The sequence below is a fragment of the Pteropus medius genome, unplaced genomic scaffold (genome assembly GCF_902729225.1).
Source record: "Pteropus medius unplaced genomic scaffold, Ma_sr-lr_union100, whole genome shotgun sequence".
NCBI lineage: Eukaryota > Metazoa > Chordata > Mammalia > Chiroptera > Pteropodidae > Pteropus > Pteropus medius.
Window position 1 is genome coordinate 19,007,363 of NW_024346667.1, and position 25,754 is coordinate 19,033,116.

At 40.7% G+C, this 25,754-nt stretch overlaps 1 protein-coding gene across 1 annotated transcript in view; it reads right to left on the bottom strand.

Moving 5' to 3' along the window:
- Positions 1-25,754, bottom strand: part of EBF2 (EBF transcription factor 2) — a 182,215-nt gene that overhangs the window by 50,354 nt on the left and 106,107 nt on the right. Inside the window, exon 7 of the mRNA XM_039876146.1 lies at positions 5,377-5,458. Coding sequence (XP_039732080.1) covers positions 5,377-5,458 — 82 coding nt within the window. The remainder of the gene's footprint in view (positions 1-5,376; positions 5,459-25,754) is intronic.

The window sequence follows — 25,754 nt, forward strand, 5'->3', positions numbered from 1 at the left end:
CCCATGCTCAACCATACTGCTGAGTCCCAGAAGGCAACATCAAGACAAATGGATCTTACTGGGCCCCTATGCTTCTAGGCAAGTCACTCGAAGACCTCAGAGAAGAACATCCAAGCTATGTAAATCATTTATTTATCTTATTTTCCTTATCTCCCCACTAGGACATAAATCCCTCAAGGGAGAAGCATTTTATCTGTTTTGCTGATGTATCTCCAGCACCTAAGATAATGCCTGGCATGTAGAATTTCCTCAATAATAGTGGTTGGGAGAATGAATAAGTGAATGAATGCATCTATGTTTTCACTAGGACTCTGAGCAGACCCAGGTAGCCTATCTCATGAGAGTGACCTGGCAACAATAGCCCAGATTGTTGTCAACTTCTACTGTGTTTTAGAATGTCAGTGTGGGAAACGACAACAAGCCTGACTCCTCCTATCCTTGGCTTGATTTTCTTCTGGGTTTTCCAAATGCCTGCTCTCCACCCATTCTCAGTGCACAGAAATAAAGAATGAGATTCATTCTCATTTAGGCCTGTCAGCTTAAACTAGACATAAATTCCTTTCCTTTCCTTCACTGGGCTGTTAATCTGGGTGTTTCACCTAATTGTTTCATTTCAAGGAAGGATTTTCTGCAAGTAGGGTCCATGGATTTGGATACTTTGGGGGCCCCAGAATTCTTGTGTTTTCCTTCCTTCCTTCCTTCCTTCCTTCCTTCCTTCCTTCCTTCCTTCCTTCCTTCCTTCCTTCCTTCCTTCCTTCCTTCCTTCCTTTTTTGCCTTCCTCTCTCTTAAAATTCATTTCCAATTTATTGAGCCCTACAGAGTGGCTGGCATTGTGCTAGGCATTGGAGAGAAACACAAAAATAAAGGAAACATACCATTACCCTCAAGCAACACACGATCTGTTACTAGACAAATAATAATTGCAAGACAATGCGACCGACAGCATTGGAGAAGCTCGTGGAGAGGTATGTCGGCACAGAAGAAGGAACCAATAAGTCTGCCAGGAAGAGTCAGAAAGGCCTCACAAAGGAGGCGACACTCAGGTGTTAGTCTTGAAGCATGAGTGGAAGTTGCAAATTGAAGTGAAGGGTTCTGAGGCAGAGGGGTGAACACAGGGAAAGGTTCCAAGTAATACTCCACGTGCAGAAATCAGTGAGGTGAGCCTGGTGAGCAGTGGATATGTGGAAACAGGAGATGTATCTGGCACCAGTCTGCCTGGTATGAAGATACTTCTATCAGCCATGCCTTTTTAAATCTGAGCTTTTGTCTATGGACAGTTGATATTTATAAGGCATATTAAGCAAAGGAGTGACGTGTTTTAAGAGATAACATTGGCAGTAGTGCTGAGGGTGGATTAGATGAGAAAGGAGTAGAGGCAGGGGCCTATTGCCGTTTTTCAGGAGAGAAGGACAGATTTAACAGATGTTTAGGAGGAGGAAGTGACACTAACAATAAATGAGGAGGGCGCAGATCAGGGAGTAACTATTGAGTTCTGCTGTGAATATGTGCTCGTTAGTCTTCCAAGGGAAGGTGCCCAGGAGGAAGACAAAGCTGTATGTCTTCAGCTCCAGAGAAGAGTGACATCTGAGGCATAGATCCAAGAGTCATTTGGGAACAGATAGCATTTAAAGCCATGAGAGTGGGAAGATCATCAGGAGAAGTTCTCAGTAGAAAGGTCTTCATCATAAGGGTTAAATTACATGGAGGATACCCATTGAGTGTTATATGAATTTCATTTCTTGAGATCACAGATCTATGAACTCTAAGACATGTTTCAAGAGGTCTGGGAACCCCTGACATTTTAAACAAAACTTTGTTGAAATGTAGCTTTTTGTTAGGATAGAAACTGCAGCAGCTTTTACCAAATTCTCAAAGGAGTCAGAGCCAAAAAAAAAAAAAATGTTAAAACCCATTATGTTTCGATAAATATTTTGTATGTCCATTATATTTAGGACTTGAATTGAATTAAAGAGAGGTCTGGGTCAGGCTGGAAAATAAGTTCGATATAATTATTTCGTTCTCATTTGATCATTTGTGGGAAAAGAATCCAGGCTCCACCAGGGTTTGGGGGACAGGGGAAAGAGAAGGAGTGAGAGAGGAAAGAGAATTTGGTCGGATCCGTGACTTGGTTAGAACTATTTCATATTTCTATTCTGTTCGGATCAAATCTCCACAAAAGAATACTTCAGATTAAAAATGTGCTTGATCATATAACAAAAATGGAGAATTGATGTAATTGTCTACATGGGTTAAAATTATTACCTTTGTCTTTCTGAATATCGATTCCAGGAATTCTTAAATCACCATTCCTTCAGATCATTCTCCCCGCCACCAGGATTATCTACTACCTCTAGTTTTGTTTCATATTTTCAACTTGATCCAAGTTTCTCACTTGCCCATTATAGCCTATAGTCAAGCTTTCCCCTTAAAAGCCTTCTCCATGTAAAAGAGCTCTCGTTGAAGGTCATACTCTTAATAGAATCTGACTACAGTATAAAAATTACCAATTCTTTTGCACATCAAAGGACACTTTCCAGAAAGACAGTGTTGCAATGAATAAAAATATTTGCAAATCACTTATTTCATAAGTGCCTAATATCTCGAATATATAAAGAACTCTTACAACTCGACAATAAAATAGCCCAATTTAAAAACAGGCAAAGGATTTGAATGGACATTTCTCCAAAAAAGATACATAAATGACCAATAAGTACATGAAAAATTGCTCACTAGTCATTGGAGAAAGAAAACCAAAACCACAACTAGATACCACTTCACACTCATAGGATAGCTGGAATTTAAAAAACAATAATAATAATAATAATAAGTCTTTGTAAACTGTGAAGAAATTGGAACCTTCGCACATTATTGACGGAATGTAAAATGGTGCAGCCAACTGTGGAAAACAGTTTGGTAGCTCTTCAAAAGTTAAAGATAGCGTTACCAGAAATTCTACTCTTAGATATACACTCAAGAGATCTGATAACATATGGCCACACACACACACACAAAACTTGCATAGAAATGTTCATAGTGGCATTATTTATAAAAGCCAAAAGGAGAAACCACCCAAGTATCTATCAAGTGATGTATAGTTAAACAAAATGTGGTATATTCTTAAAATGGAATATTATTGAGCCATAAAAAGGAATGAAGTACAGATACATGCTACAACAAGGATGAATCTTGAAAGAAACCAGATGCAAAAGCCCACATAATATACAATTCCATTTATATGAAACGTCCTCAGTAGACAAATCCACAGACACAGAAGGTAGATTAGTGGTTGCCAGTGGGTGAGGGGAAAAGAGAATTTGGACGTATGAGTTTTTTGGGGGGATGATGAAAATGTTCTGGAATTATAGAGTGGTGACAGTTGCACAACATTGTGAATATACTGAAAGCTACTGAACTGCACACTTTAAAAGGGTTAAAATGGTGAATAATATTTATGTTATATAAATTTTATCTCAAAAATACTGCAAAAAATTATCAATTTTCTTTGGCTCTTCCCCAGAAATAAGACAATCATAGAATTTACAAACTTAAAAATATATATATATTTTCCCCTGTCTTGGCAAAAGTCAAATACTTTCACTCAGGATGAGAATTCTTCATCATTTTGAGATCAGCAATATTTATCCTAACCCTGTTAAATAAAAACTCAGGCTCATTGCAAACCTCACTTCATAAATTACTGAAGAAGTAGAGGAAATATTAGCATGCATTTGCTTAGCAAGTACATTTCTATGATTTGGGATAGACAAAATGACAAGGCACTCTATTAAAAGCCTCTTCAAACTCATAAAGAGTTTTCTCAACTTTAAAACTTTGAAAGTAATGGCAGAGCATAACGGGGATAAGAATCCACACTTCCAGCTTCTTTTCCTGCCTCCATTTCTTCAGGAAGTGAAAGCTAAGCTTGGTCATTGAGGCACTCAGAACTCTTTTGATTTTCACACTTTTGGGGACTGAAATTATTTACGGTCCCATTTGGAATACCGAGTGCCACCCACTTCCCTGTGCAGAAAGTTTCTGCTTGATCCCCAAGAAAGCTCGTTTTATTTCTATTTGTCTCCATGTCACACAGCATGATGGAGAGGAAGGGCTTAAATTAACTTTTTTAAGAAAGGCTGATAACAGTGTTAAAAAAACTAACAAAAAATGTCCCAGTCCCAACAAGATTGTTTGATAACCGTGACGTGGTTAAAAAAAAAAAATTACAAGAATAGGTTTTTCAGAGTAGTTTTCTCTGGCCTTGTGTGTATGCACCTCTCCCCAATCAACCTTTTCATGGCTCTGTTCTTAAACCAGAATTTGTGGGGTCTGGTACGAAATGAATACGTGCGGCTCCTTGTTCAGGAATTATTAAGAATTTCAAAAAGGCAACAGCAAAGCCAGACACCGAGCAGCTGCACGTGCCGCCACGCCATGGTCTGGTGGAAGGAGTTTGATCAGACAGCTCCTCCTGGCTCCCGACTCCACCATCTCGTTCCTGTGATTCAAGGCGAGTCACAAACTCCCAGAAACTCACTTTCCTCACCTGAAACAGGAGGCCGATCATCCCTACCTCTCTCATCGCTGCCAGGACTATTTTTTAAAGTCGCAAACGTCAATACTATTGCTTAACGCGTTTTTAATTTCTCTGTGGGGAAGGGAGCACTGTGTGTTTCGACTGGGCATGAATGGCAGGAAAGGCATTTGGTGGATTAAATGTGGGTCCTTCAAAGATGAAAGAAGCGGGGCTGAGAGGGGCTGCTCTCCCTCACGTGCCCAACCTGACACACTTTGCCTCGCTGTGTTTTTATTAGCTTGCATCCTCAGTACATCAGTGGCAAGGGTGATGAAACCGGTGGCAGATTTAACTGCCAGGCAGCTGGGTCACTGTCCCGTGGGTCTTGTTGTCATGCTGAGATCTTAAAGTGACCACGGCTGTTTGGGTTGCTGCTTTCCAAAAGGCTCTGAGAGAGACCACTGAATAGTTAATGGGTGGGAAAGGAAAGGATGAGGCTGTTGCTTGCAGAAAGCACAGAGAAGCTGCTCTGAGAAATCCCAAGGTGGCTGCATATCAAGAACACGGTTCCTGCTGTGGGCAGCTGTGTGTGCGAAGGGCAGCCTGAGGGCTTAAAATCGAATCTCTAGCTGGCGTCGGTGCCCCTCCCTGGGGCTTCGACACTGGAAGTGGGAGCCTAAACACTATAAACTAAAGAAACCCTCAATGCTATGCAGTGCGGGTTATCATTACAGTTATCTCGTTTATTGTTAGCGACCTCAGTGAATAATGTGTTCAAAGGAAAAAAAGAAAAGGAAAGGAGTGCCGAGGAGAGAGAAAACGGGATGACTTATTTCACAGGAAAAATCAACAGGCCCCTTACCTGAAACCTTCTCATGTCCCTTGGGTTTCCTGCTGTTTTCAAACAATTCTGATTGCACTTGAGGAAAAATTTTAAAAAGAATCTGTGAAGAGAAAGCAATGTGTTACATTTTTAAGTAAACATTTTTTAAGAGAGCCTATCTCTGCGTTATATTAGATTTGATTGGAAAGTGATTGTATTTCAGGTCTGGGGAATTTCAGCCAGCCCTGCCTGGGAAGGAACACTGCTGACCCTCTGCAATTTGCAAATTTAGATGTTTTCAGTCACAAGTTGGCTCCATCACTGTGGAGGACTGTGAAGTGGTTCACAAGCTGGGTTCTGGTTTTTACACCCGCCCCTCGAGTTGCTAGGGCTCTCTTTCCCAAAAAAAAAAAAAAAAAGCCTTCAAAAGCAGCAGTGACTCCTGCCAAGCAAAAATGTCTTGCTCCAGGGTTAAAAATGGCATGACTTAGCCCAGAATCCCAGGGTTCCTCACGTATGTGGCTTTCCGCTGGCCACACACACCTTCCTGCTCACACACCTCACATGTACACCCTCACACACAAAGGGGGCCTGATATTTTCAACCGATGTATATAAAGTCAGAAAATGGCATGTTATCGTCCAAAGACAGAGTCAGTCTGTGCAGGTATATGCTGGCATTTTTACGATTAATAATCAGTGTGAATGTCCTTTCAGACCTTCTACAGATTATGCAAAAAATGTAAAGGCATAGTATAAGGCTCTGCAGTTATCATTCATAAGACAAATTTTTAAGCCACCATTCTGCTAAATAAACTATGTATGCAATTTACAAATAGGGCATCTTTAATCAGACAAGTACATCAACCAAGAAAAATGGTAGAAGTGGCCTTTTCAGCCGTTTATGTATTTAATGTTTGGAATTTTGTTTCAAAATACAATAAGTTTTTCATTTATTTTACTCTCAGAGTCCTTTTCCTTAAAAAAAAAAAAAAAAAAAAAATCCAGCTTTTGCAGTGTTAAAGTCCCAGGTGAGCTAGGCCTATTTCCCTTTCTGTTACTATGACAACGAAATTTTACCGCAGTCCCAAAGTCCCTTCAGAACTCTCACATCCATGCCTTGAATTAGAACTTTAAAGGAAAAGATATACATTTTCCCCAGGATTTACCAACAAAAATAAGTAAAAATCAGCAATGCTTCCAAAAATTCTATTTTAAAGCAGCAGTTGGTGAGATGCTCTCATCTGACCTTCTGCTTATTTTAATTTCTTTAACAATCACACAAAAGAATTAGAGAGTGCTCCAATTGATTGTATTCAACACTTAAAAAAAGAAAAAAAGAAAAAAAAAGAACCCTGATGGAAAGATAAACAGTAAATGATAAAGGAGGAGAAAAGAGGGATTACTCTAGAGCTAAAAATACTTGGCCAAGCGTTCCTGATTCCTAGCTGAGGAATACGGTGGGGTGTGAATTTAGAAATAATGGCTAAACATTTTTTCATTATTTTATAACATCTGCTTTTCACTCCTCCGTTTTAATCTTTTCTGGGGCAGGAGGTTAGGCATTGCTTTTTGGGCCACGAAGGTGTCCAGGGTCTTTATCCGAGGGACCTCCAGAATGACAAGGCAGAGAAATTGCTCCCACTGCTTTGTGCAGCGTTCAAATTCACCACCTGCCTCACTTTCTAAAGTGCAGGGAAATGTCTGCCACGTCAATCAGAGCACGTTAGAATGCAGACCTGCTTATAAGAAAAGATGGATCAGAACTCAAACATTTTATTTTTTTAAGGGGAAACCTTTTGTTTATGCATTCGCAGCAGAGTCATCTACAGGCACTGACAACGCAAGGATATGCTCTCCTGTTACACTTAAAACTTGCCTTTTTCTCACTTGAGTCTCTCTCTAAACAATAGTCCCCACCCCCATCCCACATTTGTCCTCCAACACCCCCATCAGTAATTTACGCACCCCCCAATAAAAAAACAAAACAAAAAACACTAAACTTAAATCAAGTGCTTTTTCTCACTAACCTCTTGATTTTTAGAAAGTTTTGCCACAACTGGGCTCCTTATGATGCATTCAGTGTGTATTATACTTCCCTTCACCTACCCCACCCTTCCTCCCAAATGTATCTGGTAAAAACATTAATGTCCACGAAGCCATTATTACACGACCGGTGTGGTAGGTGGAAAAGTGCAAAGGAGATAAATGTTTACATAAAACCACATTGATTTAGGGAAACAAGGACACTGTTGAAAGGCTTTATTCATTTTAAATTAGGACCCTTAACAGTTCTTTGGATGGAAAACACCCAATTTTGACTCATTTGCTGGCCTGGAGTCTGAGTTTGTAACCTACACAGCCCCCTGCACACTAAAAATATAACATTCTGTTCACAAAGGCGAAGAAAATGGTGGAGTAAGGATGGAGGGAGAGGGGAGAGAGAGAGAGAATTCTCTTATACTGTACTTTCAAAAGAAGACATAGCTACTTCTGAATGGCTAGCATCAGAAATTATGGCCTGGATATATTATACGGGGACCTAAAAATTAATTTAAAGAAATTCACAGGCTTACTGACATCTCCAATTTTTGGTCTTCTTTTTACTGATGTCTTCTGCCTCCCTCCCTGTACCCTTCCACCCGGCATGCTCAGGGGCTTGGTACAGAAGCCTTTACTAGCCATACCAACCACTGACCACAGGGTAGCTTGCAGGGAACAAATCCCCTGTGTCTAGATCCCTCCGAAGCCAGAGCTGCCTGGAAAATGTCAATTCTCTCCACTCAGAAATGGGAAACCAAAATGAATTACAAGATTCAGACCAAATGTGCAGATTCTCATCAGGATGGAAGTTGTTATTTTCACTTTTTCCAGACACTGTTGACTACGTAAATATTATCGCCACTTAGCGTGGTACACTTTGCAGGGCTGCTTCTGATCTCTTTATTTAACAACTACAGGTTTATCCTTGTTTTATAGATAAAGAGGAATAGAGAGATGGGGTCAAAATGTGAACTCAAACCCTCAGACTTCAATCTGGTTCCCAGGTCAACTGAGGCAAAAGAATGTACCGAAGGGTATTCCTTCACTCCACAAATATTTATTAAATGCTGACAGTGTGCTAGTCTTGACCTGCTACCAACTAACGATGTAACCAAGTTACCTCACTTCTCTGGGCCTCGGTTTCTTCAACTGTTAAGAGACTTTAACTGAATTATGCCTAGGGTTCCTTCCAACATTAATATTCTATGATTGCAAGGAAAAATATGTAGAGTTCAGAACCCTCTAGAAATGGCTGCATTGGGGGAAGAAAACACTGAAGACAGAAGACCATGACTTATTGAAGTCCAAGTGTGTATGGGAGTTTTCTGAGAGATTGGTCAAACCCACTGATTTTAGACTGAAAGAAAAATAAACAGGAACAGCTGATTGGTGGGAAATAGGGAATCTTGGCTGATGCTCTGGCCAGAGCCGGTAATATCATAGAAGTTGACGAGCACATTGTTGAGCAAGATGTACCTTCCCTTAGGATCCTTTCTCCTCCCAAGTCAGGAGAAAGTGGCTCAAGAGTATCATAGATCAGAGCCATCTCTGTCCCTGCTCGCCATCCTGTGTGGTCCAGCAGCTGAACGGTACGAGGGTCACAGAGGGCAGGGAAAAAAGGCTTGCCAAATGCCTACTCTGTGCCGTGCTCCCAGCTATGTGCTTGATATATAATGCTTCATTTATTTCTCACAACAAATTTATGAATGACGAATCGTCTCACAGCCAGGAAAAACAAAGGCTCCAAGATGTAAGAAATGTGCCCAAGATCATACAGCTTGTAAGTGACAGAAATGAGGGTTTAAACCTGGGTTTTTGTGGCAGCAAGCTCCATCTGGTGTTCTATGTTTCCTGCACCAATTAGATTGTGGTGATGGTTGCCCAATTCCAAATACAATAAAACCCATTGAACTGAACACTTTGAATGGGTGAACTTTATAGTATGTAAATAATAGTTCAGTATAGCTGTTTAAAAATACTTCAGGAAACGTGTTCTGAAAAAAGCAAAACAACAACAAAACATAAAGGATTCTGGTTTCTTGGAGAGTGAGAGGACTGTAGCCGCCCCCACGAGGAAAACATTAGGTCAAAGGTAGTTGCATGGAAATAAATGCTTCCTATCGAAAATCCCTGTTGAGTTCATTTACTCACTGGATCAATTATTAAGTGTAGAGTATGTGCTGTGAAGGTTCTGGGACAATAGCAAACAAGATGGGCAAAATCCTCGCCTTCATGGAGCACACAACCAAACTATTCAAAATATGCTTCTTCAGATTCTGAGATGAGTCTGGAGACCTCTGAATATGAGTCTGATTACCTAGCACCCTAGAAATCTCTCCTTCCCAATCTCTAGAATATTGGCGCACTCAGCACTGTTCAAGAACAGAATGAAAGCTCTAGACATGTGCTGAGCCCATCCCAAATAGAAACTGAAATTCAAACTGGATGCACAAATAGGGTCCAGAGTTCAGGTCTGATGGTGAGGCAGTGGGGAGTCTCTAAATCACAGGAAGGGTAACTACTTAATATTTATGCCAGCTTCTAGGACTATAACCAATGACCTGACTAGTATAAAACCCAGCATAATATTTCTCCACGTTTGTGGAAGAAGTCATTCAATTTACTCTCAATTTGAAATCTAGTGCCTTCGAAAAAAATACAATACAGAAAATCTTTAAGAAAGCACCATAGAAGGCAGAAAAGCTTCTTTTAACAAAAAGATTAAATGGGGATGTATAGCAAAAGAATGTGAACTTGGCCCTAGTAACTAGTACCATTATGCAGAGCCTTACTCTATGCAAAATAATATGTAAAATACCTTTGACTTTGAAACTTAGTCCCTTGAAAAAGTCTAATTCTACCTACCCTGGAAACAACTTCTGTGATGACATGGCCACATCTATATACCAAGGGAATGAGAACACCCTCATATTCTCCAAGGGCCAAGAGTGGGGTTCTCTCTCTCTGCATGATGGCCACATAAGCAGGCTGGATCACTAAAGTCTGAGCCATATACAGCATCCATACAGCCTCACAAACCATGTAGATGTTTAAGGTCTATGTCCATTGATTTTTGAGGAAAACACAATTTATCCGGATTAACTGCTAAACTTCCTTTTCCAGAGTCCTATAAATTAAAATACAATTGGTTCCCACTGATTGTGAGTGCTTCTGAAAAGAAGATAACCCCTGTCCCTTAAAACACTCTCATATCATTTCTGAGCACTGCCGAATGTAGAGATAGGCTGGATCATAAAATCATATTTGAAAAGAATGGGCAGCTGCTTCTCTTCTCTCAGGATCCTTTCAAGCTTACATCCTTTGGGGAACTAGGCAGAGTGAGGGGCTGCGCTAGATGGACACACCCAAGGGGCCATTTTCTCACTCTGAGAATGACCTACATGGCAGCTCACTCTGCTTTATGTGGTAGGAAAACCCCTGAGTGATTGGTATCCACTTGAGACTGGTAAAAAACACAATGATAATGCTCCAGCTTTAATCTAGGTCTTAACTCTTATATCCTCTTTGAACCTTCCAACAACAGAGAGAACACTTTTTCCTCCCCCAAAAGCCTCTAACAGAATCTAAACCCTGGCAGTCCAAGTAAGGTAACAGGCAGTAGTGGGCCCAGCCTTGGCCTGACGATAACTTGACCTTGAGAAATCTATTGATTGCTTAGGCGTCAGTCCAGGTAAGAAAGGGGCCTGAAGCTCTGCAGGCCTTATAAAGACTTTCGCTTAAGTCTATAAAAATAAAGAGACTCTGGGGGGTCAGACACCCCAGTTGTTCTTACTACACCCAACAAACTTGACAATGGGGCATCTGAGAATGCCTCGTACTTGAGATCAGCTTGTAAAATGGCACCTGGCACAAAGGTCCAAGAAGATCCATGGAAAGGAGGGATGATTTAAAATGTTCACTGACTGGTTTCTTTAGGCCTCAATCAAATATTCATTTTTATAAGCTGATTTTCTTATTAATAATCCCTTTATTTATATAATCCCTTAAAAAGTAAATATAAATACATGAAATGATACATGAATAGATTCTAATCTCCATAGAAATTCCTATGGGAGGCTCATCTACCTCCTATAGGAGCTTATTCACCTAGAATATTTCAAAAAAAGGCCATTTCGGATCCAAAACTTTTAGTTTATAGATATCTTTTAAGCAATAACTTTTCTTACTTCCAAATATTCTTAGCCTCTAACTTCCCTGGGCTAAAAGGCCAATCATGATGATGATTATAAGAAGAAGAATAAAGAAATAAATAGCCTGTATGCATTGACTTCATATTATTATTATATAATAATAATTCATATTATTCCATTTAATCCTCCCAATTCTGAGAATAGGAGAATTAACATCCCCATTTTACAGAGGCGATGCACAAGACTCAGAAAGGTTAGATGACTTGCCCAAGGTCAATCAGCAAGCAGAACAGCCAGGAGTGGAACTCTGGTTTGTATGACTCTTGGAAAAACATCGCCCAGGCAGGAGCTGAGCTGAGCTTCTTTAGAAGGAAAGGTGGACACTTTGCTTAGCAGCTCTTTGTTTCCAGGGGCTGAGGCCACATTGATCTACCTGGGGGGGTCACGTCACATCCTTCATCTTGCTCCCCGGAAATGAGAGTGGAGTCACTCTTCATGTCACAAAACAAAACAAGCAAGCAAACAAAACTGTCTTTCGTTCCTACCAGGGTCTGCATCCTCTAGAAATTCTGTGGCTATTTTGGACTGCACAGAGGAAGGCAAGCAAGTCTACCAGATATTTGGGAAATGAGATGTCTCATGAACCCACATGGTCCAAAGAAGGCATGGGCCAAATGGCCGCAGCCCTCTGCAAAAAGAATGTAAAAATCGCTCGAGTGGGTGAGGAAGATTCAAGGCCACTTTGTCCATCAAGACGATGAAGAAAAAAATGCTGGAAGTCAGATGTATGATATAAGAAGTTGAATTAAACCTTGGAAAACATTTTTTGAGAATCAAGTCACCAAGGCTAAATTTTGAAAGCATTACCCAAGGGACGGAGGAGTCTCTTACATTGGAGTTTTTTAAATAGACCATCAAGTTAATTTCTTTGGCAGCAGAGAATTTCAATCTTATATGTGGCAGCTCATTGGAGTGTTCCTACCAAGCCATTTCCCCATGTCAAGACTTCTGCAAGTATTATTTTTTTGCTTGTTTAATATTTATTGTTAAAAATAGGGACCTTTAGTTCTTCTTTCCTCTGTAACGTGGCTTCCTTGGCCAGTACTGAGGAATAGTTAGTTATTTGTACAAAAGGTCTGGGTAAATTCCTGGTACCTAGCAAGTTTGTTTAGTCACCTTTCACCAGGCACGCTTACGCCCCCTCTCCTGCATTGCCCCTTCTCCCACACCACGTTTTCCATACAAAATTACCAGAGGGAATTACAACAAATTCAAATCTGTTCTCTCTCTATACTCCTTATCTCTCTAGTATTAATATATATTCTACTTGAAGCCCTTCCCTTAATTTTTAGGGAGAGATTTTTTTTAAAAAGATCACGTAATGAATCCAGTACAACAGATTGCAAGAAAAGAACAACAACAATAACAAAAAGATGGTGGGTCTAAACCCTCATCACTGTTTTCAGTAAACTATGGTCAGGCCAGATAATTCAGAGCTACACACACTCCCTCTGGCTCCTAACTGGCAACAGGCCCCATCGAATCATTTTCTATTCAGCGTTCACACCAATTACGAGCTCCGGGAAGTGGCATTTCAGTTTGGCAAAAGCGCCTTCGTTACCAAACACACAGCCTCTGGAGTAAGATCTGCTGCATTCGGTCGGGCACCAGGAGGCAGCGACTCCCCCCACTGTGTAATCTGAGTCCATGTCGATAGACTTCATTTCAAAGCCATTTCATGATTTCTTCTAGAGAGAATGTCTCCCGTAGCTCAAGCGGCGAGCAACCGACTGTAAACAGTCACTGAGGTGAAAAAACAAGGAGGCCACTTTGATTCTCCACTTATTTCTGACCAGCAACTCACTACAGTTTCTGAGGACCCAGGGTTACAGGTTGAGATTTTTTTTTTCTTCTGTATTCAGACACATCTTCACTCTCCTGAATTCCATTACTTGGCACCATGAAGCTCGCTGGGAGGAAATCTCTAAGGAGAAGTCCTTGTTTCTGCACTCCGATGAAAATCTAACACCATTAATGAAAATAATAATTGAACTCTTTGGACTTGAATTGGAATGAAACACAACACTAAGATCATGTTTGTAATTCCAACCGTCCTCATGAAATGTCTTTGGAGGGCTCTGTGCAATGTGCAGTTTCGTCTTTTTCTTTTCTTTTCTCTTCTTTTTTTTAACCGTATTCTTTTTTTGTCCTATCCCTTCCTCTTTCTTCTCATCAAGGAAAGAGAAAAAGACTGAGTGAAACTGAACATGTTACAGACTGACTTCAGGAAACATCTTTCAGTGAGACTTCGGAATTAGAATACAAATCTATTTCCCTTTCTAATGCCATGACTACTCGGGTGAAGGAGAGAAATGAAGTTATTAGCCAGCCATCAGCTTAATGGGTCCTTACTGTCCTATTTCCTTAGCGCCCCTTCTCCCCTTCTGCTGCCTTCTCCTCCCCCTCCGTCACAGGCCCTCCCCGCGAAGCTCATCTATGCTAGGCTGAGCAGTGAACACCAATTACACCAAGAGCCCTTTGCCGCTGCCTGGTCCGCTGGTTTTACTGTTTTGCCAGATGGTTGAGGCCAATGTGTAAAACTCTCTACCCTACCATTAATTCATAACTCGGTAATAACTTTCCCACGGCTCCAGGAAATTGAAATGAAGTGCAAATGTGAATATTTGGAAAGGGAATCAAGGTTGGATAACTCTTTTACACCTGCCAGAATAGATACCGGTCAGACAAAAAGGCACCTCTCTTTACACAGGCTGGAATGCTACTTTCCCCAAACTAGGCAGACCGATCCAATACGCAGTATCAGATAAAGTGGCAAACAAAGTTCAGAGCCTGGGCTCCTCCTATCATTGCTTTTTCTCTGCAGTTTTCAGCTTTATACCTATTGCACCTATGGGTCCATTCGCTAATGACCTTGAGATTGAGCGTCTATGTAATTTTCTATTCTTCTGACAGAGTTGTAGATTAGCAGATATGAGTGCATTCTCTTGCTAAGACAGGACACCATCCAATGTTTGTTAGCATCATTAAACTAAAACTGACTTTTCACCTGCTCCCATACCATATGCAGCTGCAAATTTTTAAATTAAACTATGAAGCCATGCATAAATTTACATATATTACAGACTAGCCTCTCCATTTAACATGCAAATGTACTCCAATGTTTCAGAACACCTTCTGTCGCTAATTAATTTGCTGAATTATAATTAGACTAATCCTGCATAATTAATAAGCACAGATTTTTTTTTAATTTGTAAGCAGCTTGAGGAGATCATTCACTTCCTTCTATAAACTGCTAAGTAAGTGTTAAAAAAAATCTGGAAAGAACATGTGTGAAAAGGTATGTTTGATGTCGCATACAAACTCAAACTAGCGTGGAAGATACAGAAGTCAGTATTGATAAAGGTACATGTTTGAAGCCAACATTCAAACAATCAAAAAAATTACATTCAGAGGATGGGGACTAATTCTCCCTTTGTCTCCTTGTATATAGTGTTTTATTCTTTGCCTTCTATCCGTGGGATCTTCCAAGATCACAGAGGCGGGAGAGGATTAAAGTAACCGTATGTTGTATTAGAAGAGATAATGATATTAACACTCCACTGTATATCAAAACACTCTGTGCATGCTGGGTGCTTATAAGCCCCTTTGATGGTATTTGGAATCATTTTCATTTTGGCTGCCAGAAACACCCGAGATGCATCTAGTGGAAACAATTACGTTCCATTAGTACTGTATCCATTCCGTAATGATTACAATGAAGGGGTCCTTTTTAAAGCTGAAGAGTCGAGTCTCCAAGAAACGTATGCATCTGTGCACTTGAAAATATGAACCTATATAGTTTTACAACCACGCATGAAGCTGAGTTTTGACCCGAAAAATAAACCCGATCAGGAGAGCTCAAGGTATGGGTAGATGACTTCCTAGAAAATTTGAAGTAAGTTGAGAATCTGGAAGGCCCGATGTAAGCTTAATAGGACAGTCATGCGAATTGAGAACAAATCTAGAAAGCGAATATTGGAAATGCATGTCCTGGTAGGAGAAGTTCTGAAACCTTCAAAGAGGAGAAATGTAATTCTAGAGAAAATACAGATCTTCTCGGTCCTTCCACTCAGTAAAATCTCTAATATCAGTGGACAAAAGATTGTTAGACCAACAGGGTAGGGGCACTTGAAATGTGCCTGGCTTTCTATCACTGCAATTTGATTTTTTATATTGATGCTATAGAAACTTCTTCTGAAGAATGGGAAATGATTTTCTCATGTTCGTCACCATACCGAATACACCTTCTCACTCCTGGTCAGTCTTTTTTTTTTTTTTTAACAAAGCTAAGACATAAGCTAGCTCGAGAGTTGAGAAGAAAGTTAAAAAGATTACTAGCACCTCAGAGGCCCGTGGCCGCAGTCGGGACATGCCAGGGGCCCAACTCAGGGGCAGCTTCTGATTCTGCCCTGAGATGCATTCGCCCTGGACGTCTTCTCTTCTCCTTATGTGGAAGGAGAACCCGAGACCTCTATCTCATTAGCAGTGACTAACCAGGATGAGAAAAATATGTTGAAAGCGCCTGGAAAAAGCCGCAACAATTTTTCTGAGCTAAGCAACGTTATTACTTGGAGAATGTGAAAATATAAGACAGTTGGACAGTTTTTCTGAGTCCAATCACAGCCTTTGATTTTAGAACCTGAAGAGATTAAGTGGTTCAGGACGATTTTTAAAGGCTATAAGAAAGTGAGTTTTCTATGCCTTTCGTAGTTACTCAGAAGGAATATAACAACAGCTGGAATAATAATACTAATAAGAGGTGAAAATTATTTTCTTTCAAAAAATATGTGAATGGCCATGGTAATCTTTAATAATGTCTCCACTTTTCAAGAAAAATCATTCTAATGTTTTGAGCTTGTCTTTCAGACTGCATATCCCATTTTGAATGGTTATAATAGGAAACCTGGTTTCTCTATAGTCAGGGAATGTGTGCAGGTCTATTTTTCGAAAGCGAAAACGTGCTTAATGGTTAAACTCAGAGTCAAAGGGAGAGTCTCCCCCTTCCTCCCCTACAGTGTTGGGCTGAGCCCCTACACGTTATCTGGAGCAGAGTTTAGAGATGGAAAGAACCAGGTGGCCCATTCAGGTCCCACATATTGACAGGCAAGTGGTTTGGTTTGGGTTTGAGGTTTGTTTGGTTTTTGTTTTTTTGGATATTTTCTTCAGCTTTGCCCAGTCAATTTCAAACTACGCACCAGTGGGAAAGAGCAGAGAGAAAGCCATTGTGATCCCTGTGGAGCTGGCTTTTGAGAAATTCCTGACAGATTATTAGGAAGAAAGAGAAATGGTTTTGTGGCATTTAAACACTAAGGTATAAAGCAATTAATTAACAAATCCACATCTTTGGCTAAAGGGTTTTTATCCTCACATGTGCCTTCCAGGAAATTTCTCTTATTTTATTTTTTGGCAGGAAAATTTTCCTCCATGAGCATTCTAGTTTATGCTTGTGATTCATTCTCTCTCCTCCCCTCTTTCTTTCCTTTCTTCCCTCCTCCCCAGTTCCCACATTCAAGATGGTATGTTGCGCTCTTTAAGGAATTCATGAAAGTTGATGAGGGGAGAAGAGCTGGGAAGAAGGGGTGACCAAAGAAAAGAAACCAAGATGATAATTACATCAAAGCTCTATGTCATCTGAAAAGTATGATGGCTTGACTCCACTCTAGCCACGAAGACCCATACTCACAGCTAATGTAACCTTCATGCCAAAAAAGGAAAAAAGAAAGAACGTGTAACCTGACAGGTAGCAGGTGGTACATATGGAATTATCATTGGCTATTAACACCAGGTCGGGTATCATATTAGCCACTTTCAGACTGCATTTGCCAAACCCACATAAAAATTTAAAACCAGGTATTTCAATATTCTGTCGCTGCCTGAGCAAAACAGATTTTCTTGTATTACTTAATAGTAGAGTCAGCCGGCTTTCATTAGAATTTTTTTTAACATTTTACTAAACCTAGTTGATATAAAAGAAAAACTGGGACAAAAATCAGGTCAAGAATTTGAAACAAAAGGCATTCAGATAAGGCTAATAATATTCCGGTATCGTCAGCTTAGAAGACTATTATTTTAATTTAATCTCAACCCAATCCCTGTATCTACATGAGGTTCCAGGAATCAGTCATTATTCCCAATTGTTTCTTTTTTTTTTTTTCATTCAAACTTTATTGATTCTAAAGCCTCTATTAACTCTATATAAATCACTAACTTTTTGGAGATTTCCAAATTTTATTACCAAAAACGAAACCTTCCTTTTAAATGCCATTGAAAGATTTTCACCTGGTTCACTTTCTTTCATTTTCTGCAATATCACTATGTTTTGAACTAACCTTGGCCATCTCACAGAGGTCACTGACTAGTCAGTTGTCATTTTGCTCATGAGCAGATAACCAGAATCTTTTCTTTAATTTTCCCTTTAAAAACCTGAGGCTCCAGGGGAAAAGTCTCGTGATAGAACCAGAACCCATGTGGACCTGAGCTCCCCACTAGGAACAGAAATAGTCCCCGGGCACTTCTGGGCCATCCTATATTTCTAATCTTTCTTTCCATCCCATAACCTATTGATGCTCAGGAATATGCTGGATGACTAGAACAAGGTGAGAGTAAGCCATTCATTTTTCATTAAAAAAATGAAGACTAGGCATAAAATCCTCCACCCCATTTAAGTTACTGAGATTTCTCACTCCAGGTTCAAAGAAAGGCTAAATGAGGCTGATTCATGGGATGTCCATAAGTCAGCCCCAGTTTGCTTAAAACAAGATCCCGAGTTCATTTTAAGATTTCGAAAGTTCTTGACTGAGCCTAACTGAAATCCAGTTTTCCAAATAATAACCAAATGGATGAGATTTTTTTTCCTTCCTTTTTAATCTGGTTTTATGTTACACAGTGTTTTACAAGTCCAGGCCATTTCTAATGATTAAGGTTGACTTTAGGTACTGGTTTCTGCCCTTCATTAAATGAGATATATTCTTAAAGCTTGACACAGTAGAATATGTGTCTACACAGCATGTTCACTTGAGATCATATAATTAGGATAGCTCAAATAAAGAAAACCTTTCTTGAGAAAAAGATTGTGGGAATATTTAATATCTGCAAAGATCTCAAACTTTAAAATAGCTCAACCACCCATTTCTTTTGACAGAACAGATATCATTATTGCATACACACACACACACACACACACACACACACACACGGTAGCACAAAAAATGTAAGTTGCGTCCAGTCCCCAAAACTCAGTGCTGTTGGCTATCTTATCCACCAAAATGCCTTTGAAAGAAGAACTGGTAAGCCAAATGAACCATCGCAAGTTCTTCTTGGAATGTGGCAGAGAATTAAATAAATGACTAAAACTTTAACATCGTGAGGGAAAATAAAGGCCTGGATAGGCAACACACTCTATGTCAAATAATTTGAAAAAACTAGAGACTTTTTTTTTTTACCCAAACTCCATAGCCTTCCCTGCCATGGAGTCTAAAGTTGTGTCCATGGTTTCTCCTCATGCAGTGGGTAATGGAACATAGCCATTAAAGAAAAAAATACTTCCCAGGGGAAGCCAGCAGCTGACCTGGAAGTAAAATATCTCCGCCCTTCACTCTAAGGCCCTAGAGCCTGTTCTGCTTTCTCAGGGAGCTGCCAGGACTCAAATGAGCAGCAGGACTGGGTCCAGGAGCATGGGAAAGCGATGGCCACAGCTCCCTGGGGAAGACGCACAGAAGGTCGCGCGGCCGCGCTGGAAGAAAAGCAGCTCTGTCCAGCCCGGCATTCTCTGCCGACTCGGACACCAGGGATCCGATGTCGGCCTCTCCCTGTCAAAGCCATGGGCAGGACAGCCACCCACAGAAGTAGCCCACAAATGCCTCTGGCAACACCATTACAAAGAAGTCACCTTGTCTCAGGCATGACTCAGAATCTGTTGGCTGCTCATTCATCTAAATTGAAGTTATAAGCCCGCCACTCATCTTAGTAGAATCCAGCCTTGAAACACGACAGAACCTGAAAAGTCAGGCCCATTTTTTTTACCATCCCTCAGGTTGCCAAGGTGATTCCAACAAAACTATGCTGAATAAACAGCTGGGCAACCATTCCATGTCTAGAGTACTTTATGTAGTGAGAGAAAGAAAGAGAGAGAGAGAGATTTCACCAGTCCCAGTAACTTGACTGCTTTAGGGTTTTTTATTTTTATAATACAAGTACTGAGCTGACCAAATCATATTCCCACCTCCCTGCTCTGTTATCCACGGTCTTGAGTTGGGGATGATGGGTGCATTTTTAGCTCAAATTTGATATAAGTCAACCGAAAGGCCCAGTGACGTTTAGCTCTTGATCTTTCACAGTTTGTCCTAATCCTTATTATTTTGTTAGAAATATGTTGTATCTTGAGACTAGCCAGGATTATAATAACCACATCTTTGTGTGTGTGTGAACAACGCTAAGCAAATTGACTTTTATATTACAATTTAAAAAACAAGTGATGAAGCAGTTCAGTAGACTGGTTTTGTTCTTAACTATTTTAACATGGGCTAAGTGTTTACCCTTCTTCTAATGAGATGATTCATTGAAAAGTGAAGATAAATGTCATCTACTTTTCACATGATCTCTAAAATTAATCTCCCATGCTTATGTTAATACTGATGATATAATGTAGGAGGCAGTGTGACCCAGAGGATGAAACTTAAGAGTAAGGAGATCCTGTCAATTACTGTCTATATTACTGACAATATTTTCACCTCTCTGTGTTTCATTTGCCTACTGTCGCCCCTCAGACGTGTTCCCTCACATATCTTCCCTGTAAAATTGGGTAATACCTCTGAGAGATGCCGGGAGAATTACTTAGGTGCTTTGGGAAACAACTTAAAACACCTCTTAGAACTTTCCTGTGAAAGAACAGATTTTGTTAATATCCCAACCACAGCATCAGCCTTCTGGTAAATAACCATGACACATTTAGCAAATTGTCTTCCTACTCAGTTAGAAACAATCTCACGCAGGTGATCTTCTACCCAAAGGGTTCCGCTTATTTCCAGAGCATAAATTACACAGAAGGAGGGCGCGACAGAGAGTAATTAAGTCGCCAAGTTAAGACGGGATCAATGCTTACACTTTAGGGGTTAAACCAAGAGCTGATTACATCAACAAGGAATTCATGTCCTGTATTCAGCTGTAAAATAAAGTGGGAGTTCTGTGTTTGGTGTCTGAGACGTCTCTCAAAACACTAAATCAATTTAATATCAATAATTGCCAGATATATGCTAGATTAAATGAACCAACACAGATAGCTTTGTTCACAGAGAAAACAGGGCCAAATGGCTTTCATGAGCATGACTAACCCAAAGTTCTGTGGTTCGGTAATCAGATGTCTAAGCCTGAATTTTGACTCTGGCAGTCTATAGTTTTGGCACAAGACAGTATAGATCCAGCTACCCTATGTCTTTAACATACAGGCGAAATTTCAGAACAGCAAGGTGACATTTAAGCGCTCGTATTATTTACAACTGTGCCCATTGGTGCTCGGAGACGCACCAGACACAGAGAAAATAAGGAACTTGCTCTCCAGTGGAGGGCCGAGGCTTTTTCCAGACCTGTTTCTGGGGTGCTCTGGAAACACCTGCTTTGGCCTTGCGGGGACAATCTTACCGGTGGTTTCAAAAACCAGGCCTGTTTTCACAGTTCTCCAGCAGCCCTGTAACGCTGGTCATTTTTCTACTGTTGCAATTACAGGACCTTGTAGGGCCCTATAACTTGAAGAACTGGTAGTATTTTCACCTCAGCCCCTGAGAATATTTCCCTTTGTTGGAAATTTTGGCATATCTTCTCTCCTTGTAACACTCAATTTTGAAAAGTTAAATTTTACCCCTAAACAAGCTTGTGAATTTCAGAGTTCCTCTCAGGCTCTCTTAACTAGAAAGGAATGAGCTTTCCAGAAACTCAGGGGTGTGCACCATGGGCCGAGGAAGACCACGAGGGACCTGTGAGGGTGGAAACGGGGGGCTTGCCAGGGCCTGGGTTCCACCGCAGACATTGGGCGCTTTCATAGCCGGCCACGCAGACATACGGGGCCACGCTGGCGAGCACTGGAACCCCGCAGAGGGGTCTGTCGGTCTGCACCTCTCTCAATTCCCAAGTCTACTCTCTCCTCCTAACCCACCATTCCATCACTTCAGCCAGTCCTTATGAATGCACTTCATCAGCTGCCTTTTGAAATGTGTGTGTGTGTGTGTGTGCGTGCGTGCGTGCGTGCGCATGTATTTGCGTGCGTATGTGTCAGCCAGAAACACAGAATAGTTCTTCAAGGCCTAATCACTGGGTGGCCAAACCTCTGGACAGTCTCCTTTGGAGGTCTGTGCAAACCTTGGGTCAGAGAAGCTGCCTCTGAGTCACGATGGGCTACGGGGCCCCAAATCCCTTCATAGTGGGTCTGGAGAAAGGGAGAAAATATGCAGCTTTCATTTCTATGATACAAAAGAAAAAAAAAATTTTTTTTATAGCCCTTATAGTTCATGTAAGGAATGCATTTTAAAGACAAGTGTGAGGATCCCTATACTTTGGTTTTGAAATTCACAGCCTCTAATGATAAATGTTCCTGAAGAGTAACTGATATTTGCAGGTACCAGCCAATTCCTTACAGGTTCTACTCTCCTTTGCTCTGTGTACATGTGTGCATATACCTGTGTGCATGCTTATTATAATTATAGTAGTTCTGTTACTTTCCAAATTGACATGATTGCAAACTATTTCTCACCTCTACCCCAACCCAACAGATGTCCTAAGGAGACTTGACCCAAACATGCAGTCAGCTCAGAGGGGTGAGAGAGTTGTCAGTCCTTTTACTGTATGCTAGGACCACCAGGTGAGGGCTCCATGTCCCCAGGTACCAAGAGGCCACAATGCAATGTATGATGAGAAGAACCTCTTCATCCTCTCCATATGGTGGCTTGGTCAAGGGTTTCTGTGAATTTCCTGGGACTTAATCAAAGGCAGGCTGGCTCAGCCAAGTGTAGATGCTACTGCAAAAGGAAGGTATTCAGAAAACATCGTATCGGGTCTATGAAGTCTCTCCTCCCACCCCTACCTACGCGGTCTTTCTAGTGTTCTTCCCAAGTCCCACTAAGAAACAATATACTATTGCTTGGATTGGTTGGTGATCAAGTCTTAGGAAATAGCCTGGAGGTAGAGAGGTAGAGAGGACCCATGTCTCTGTGAGCTGAACATCAGTCTTTACAACTTGACTTTGACAAAGGGAACATATCTCTTTCTCTAGGCATCATCTTCTCTGATTTGGGGTTTTCATTTAGTCAGGAACTCTGCATTGGTCCCATTCTCCGTCATACTCATTGATTCTTCCCACATGTTTCACTTTGTGAAAGTTGAGGCATAAAGACTAATGGCCAACTCATAGAGGCAGGAGTTCTTTCCACATTTTCAGGCTATTTCCTAAGAGATTTTATCATCATTCGACCCAGGCAATAACTTATTATTTCATAGCAAGAGTTGAGAAGTACACTAAAAAGTTCTGTTTATCACCTTTGAAGCAATCTAAATTCATCAAACTGCACAGAAGCTATGAAAAGAGCATGTCCAACAGATCAGATTATCTCCTGGAACCAAGAAGGAAGTCCAAACAATCTTTTAGGGCCAGAAAAAAAGTTTAGAAGTCTCAGAAATCAGAAAACAGAAGAGAGTTTCAGGACTGCGACAGCTGAGTTTGAGTGTCACCTTGGCCAGACTACAATATCCAGTTGCTAAACCAAACACTCATCTAGGTGTTGCTGTGCTGGTATTTTGTGAATGTAGTGAACATTCTACAATCAGTTGATTTTAAATCAAGGCGATTACCCTCGGTAGTGTGGGCAGGACTCACCCAGTTAGCTGAATACCATTAGAAGCAAAAACTGACGTTTCCCAGAGAAGCAGTTTTACCTCAAGATGATAGTATCAACTCCTGCCTGAGTTGCCAGGCTGCCAGCCTGCTCCATGGGTTGTGGACTTGCCAACCCCCACCCCACAACTATGTGAGCCGATTCCTTAAGATGCCTTAAAATAAGTAAAATATATGTGTGTGTATGTGCATATATATGTGTATGTGTATATGTGTGTGTATACACAGATTATATATCTATATCTATATCTACAGATACATATCTATAGATATCGATACCTATGGATATATGTCTATAGATACTGATATCTATGGATATATATCTATAGAGATAGAGATAGAGATAGAGATAGAGATAGAGATAGAGATAGAGATAGAGATAGAGATAGAGATAGAGATAGAGATAGAGGTAGAGGTAGAGATAGAGGTAGAGATAAAGATATTGGTTTCTCTCTAGAGAGAACTTCTGTTATTATAGAAACTTGAAGACACAAAAGAACCCAACAGTAACAAATAGTGGGCATTTTTCTGCCTGGGTGGAGAACTCCTGGGTGAGTTGTCTTGTTCTTAGTATACATTCAACCTTCTGGGGACCTTCTTTCTGAGTGTTAAAAGAGGGGCAGGGAGAGGAAGAGGAAACAGCATATCTGATGCTGTAGCGTTACAACACCATCTTTGCATAGCAGACTGAAAAGTACTCAAACGGAACTTAATTCCTAAACAAAGCAAGTTTACATGATATTGTTATTATTATGGCCCAGCTATAATTATAGTGTGTCAAGTATTGTGAGGTTTTTTTCTGCTCTTAGAAACTCCCTATTTTTCCAGAAAGGTTACATAACTCTGATAAGAAAACCTTGTCAAGATTAAAACCTGGCTTGCATTGCCTCAGGAAAAGCTCAGAATGTATTTACTCCATTCAATGGAAATAGAAAAATAAGGAATCTTGCCCAAAAGGAAGAAGGCTTGTTCCCTTTTCTTCAGGAAACTGCAGCCAAACTTTAAGAAACTGTCAGAAATGGGTTTTCCCTAGTTAAAAGGGAAAAGAAATGGGTTAGAGTCTGGTTGGGGTAAATGTTTCTCTTGAGGGCGAATTCGGTCAAGAAAATTTTTTAAAAGCACAGCCAGTATGATTCCTGAGACATTTACCCTGCTTTCTTGGGTCTGTATGGCATCTCAGTGAACACGCTGAATTTCCACATGCTACAGGAAGAAAAGAACCTCTTCGAAACCTGGTCTTTAGGAATTTAAGGCTTATCTGTGAAAGAAAGTAAGAAAACTCACACAGACCTTTCATTTGCTCCTATCTGACACATTCCAGCATAGAGATGGAGGGTGGAAATGAACTAGAGGACCTTCTCCACCAGCAAGTGGATGAAGCCAAACTACAAGCAGACCAGGAACTATTCCCTACTTTCCAAGATGAACCTGTTACGTGAGAGTATGGATTGCCCATATCATACAGAGCCATTAGTGAGATGCCTCCAAGTCAACACTCAACACATAAGAGCTATTAGTATTACTATTATCAGTTCAAAAATAACTATGCAGAGAGTTCAGTTGAAAATAATACAACTATCTAGTGCTTCCTGTGTGTTGACCAGCGATTGGTCTGCTTGTATTAATTCACTGGAATGTTCACAATGATCTTGTGAGATAGGCAGCATTCATATCCCCATTTTACACAGAGGGGGAAATTGAGGTATGAAGAGGTGAAGGCACTGGCGCAAAGTCACACAGCTCTCGGAGGGTGGAGAAGAGGTGAGAGCCAGGCATTCTGGCTCCAGAGCTGAGTTCCCTACTACGCTGGTCTAACTCTCATCAGGAGAAGCGATCACTAGGATTTCTTTTTTTTAACTCTGAAGCATTTTATCAGGATCCATGGCGACTTAAAGCACTTGATACAATGCTTATTGAGAGCAGACACTCAATAAAGCTACTTATTGTGTGGTTATTGTGTTTTTAAAGCAAAGAACTTCTCTATTTAATATTTACCCACTTTGTTATTTTGTTCCTTTCTATTGGGTACTTCTTTCCTGCTTTTGAAACAGTGTAAGTTCTACGTAGCTCTCAAGGCACACACACATGTCAGCTCCTATAAATCTTGATCCTTTGGTCCACAGCATTGCCCCCTCCTCAGCATATCTATACACACTCCAGAGGAAAGTAATACAGGTCCTCCGGGAGGTTTAACAGTTCCTTTCTCCTCCCCTCACTCCCACCACTAAGCTCCCAGGCCTTATCCAGATCAAGATAACTAGTGGGAAGCGGAGCAATAATGGAGAT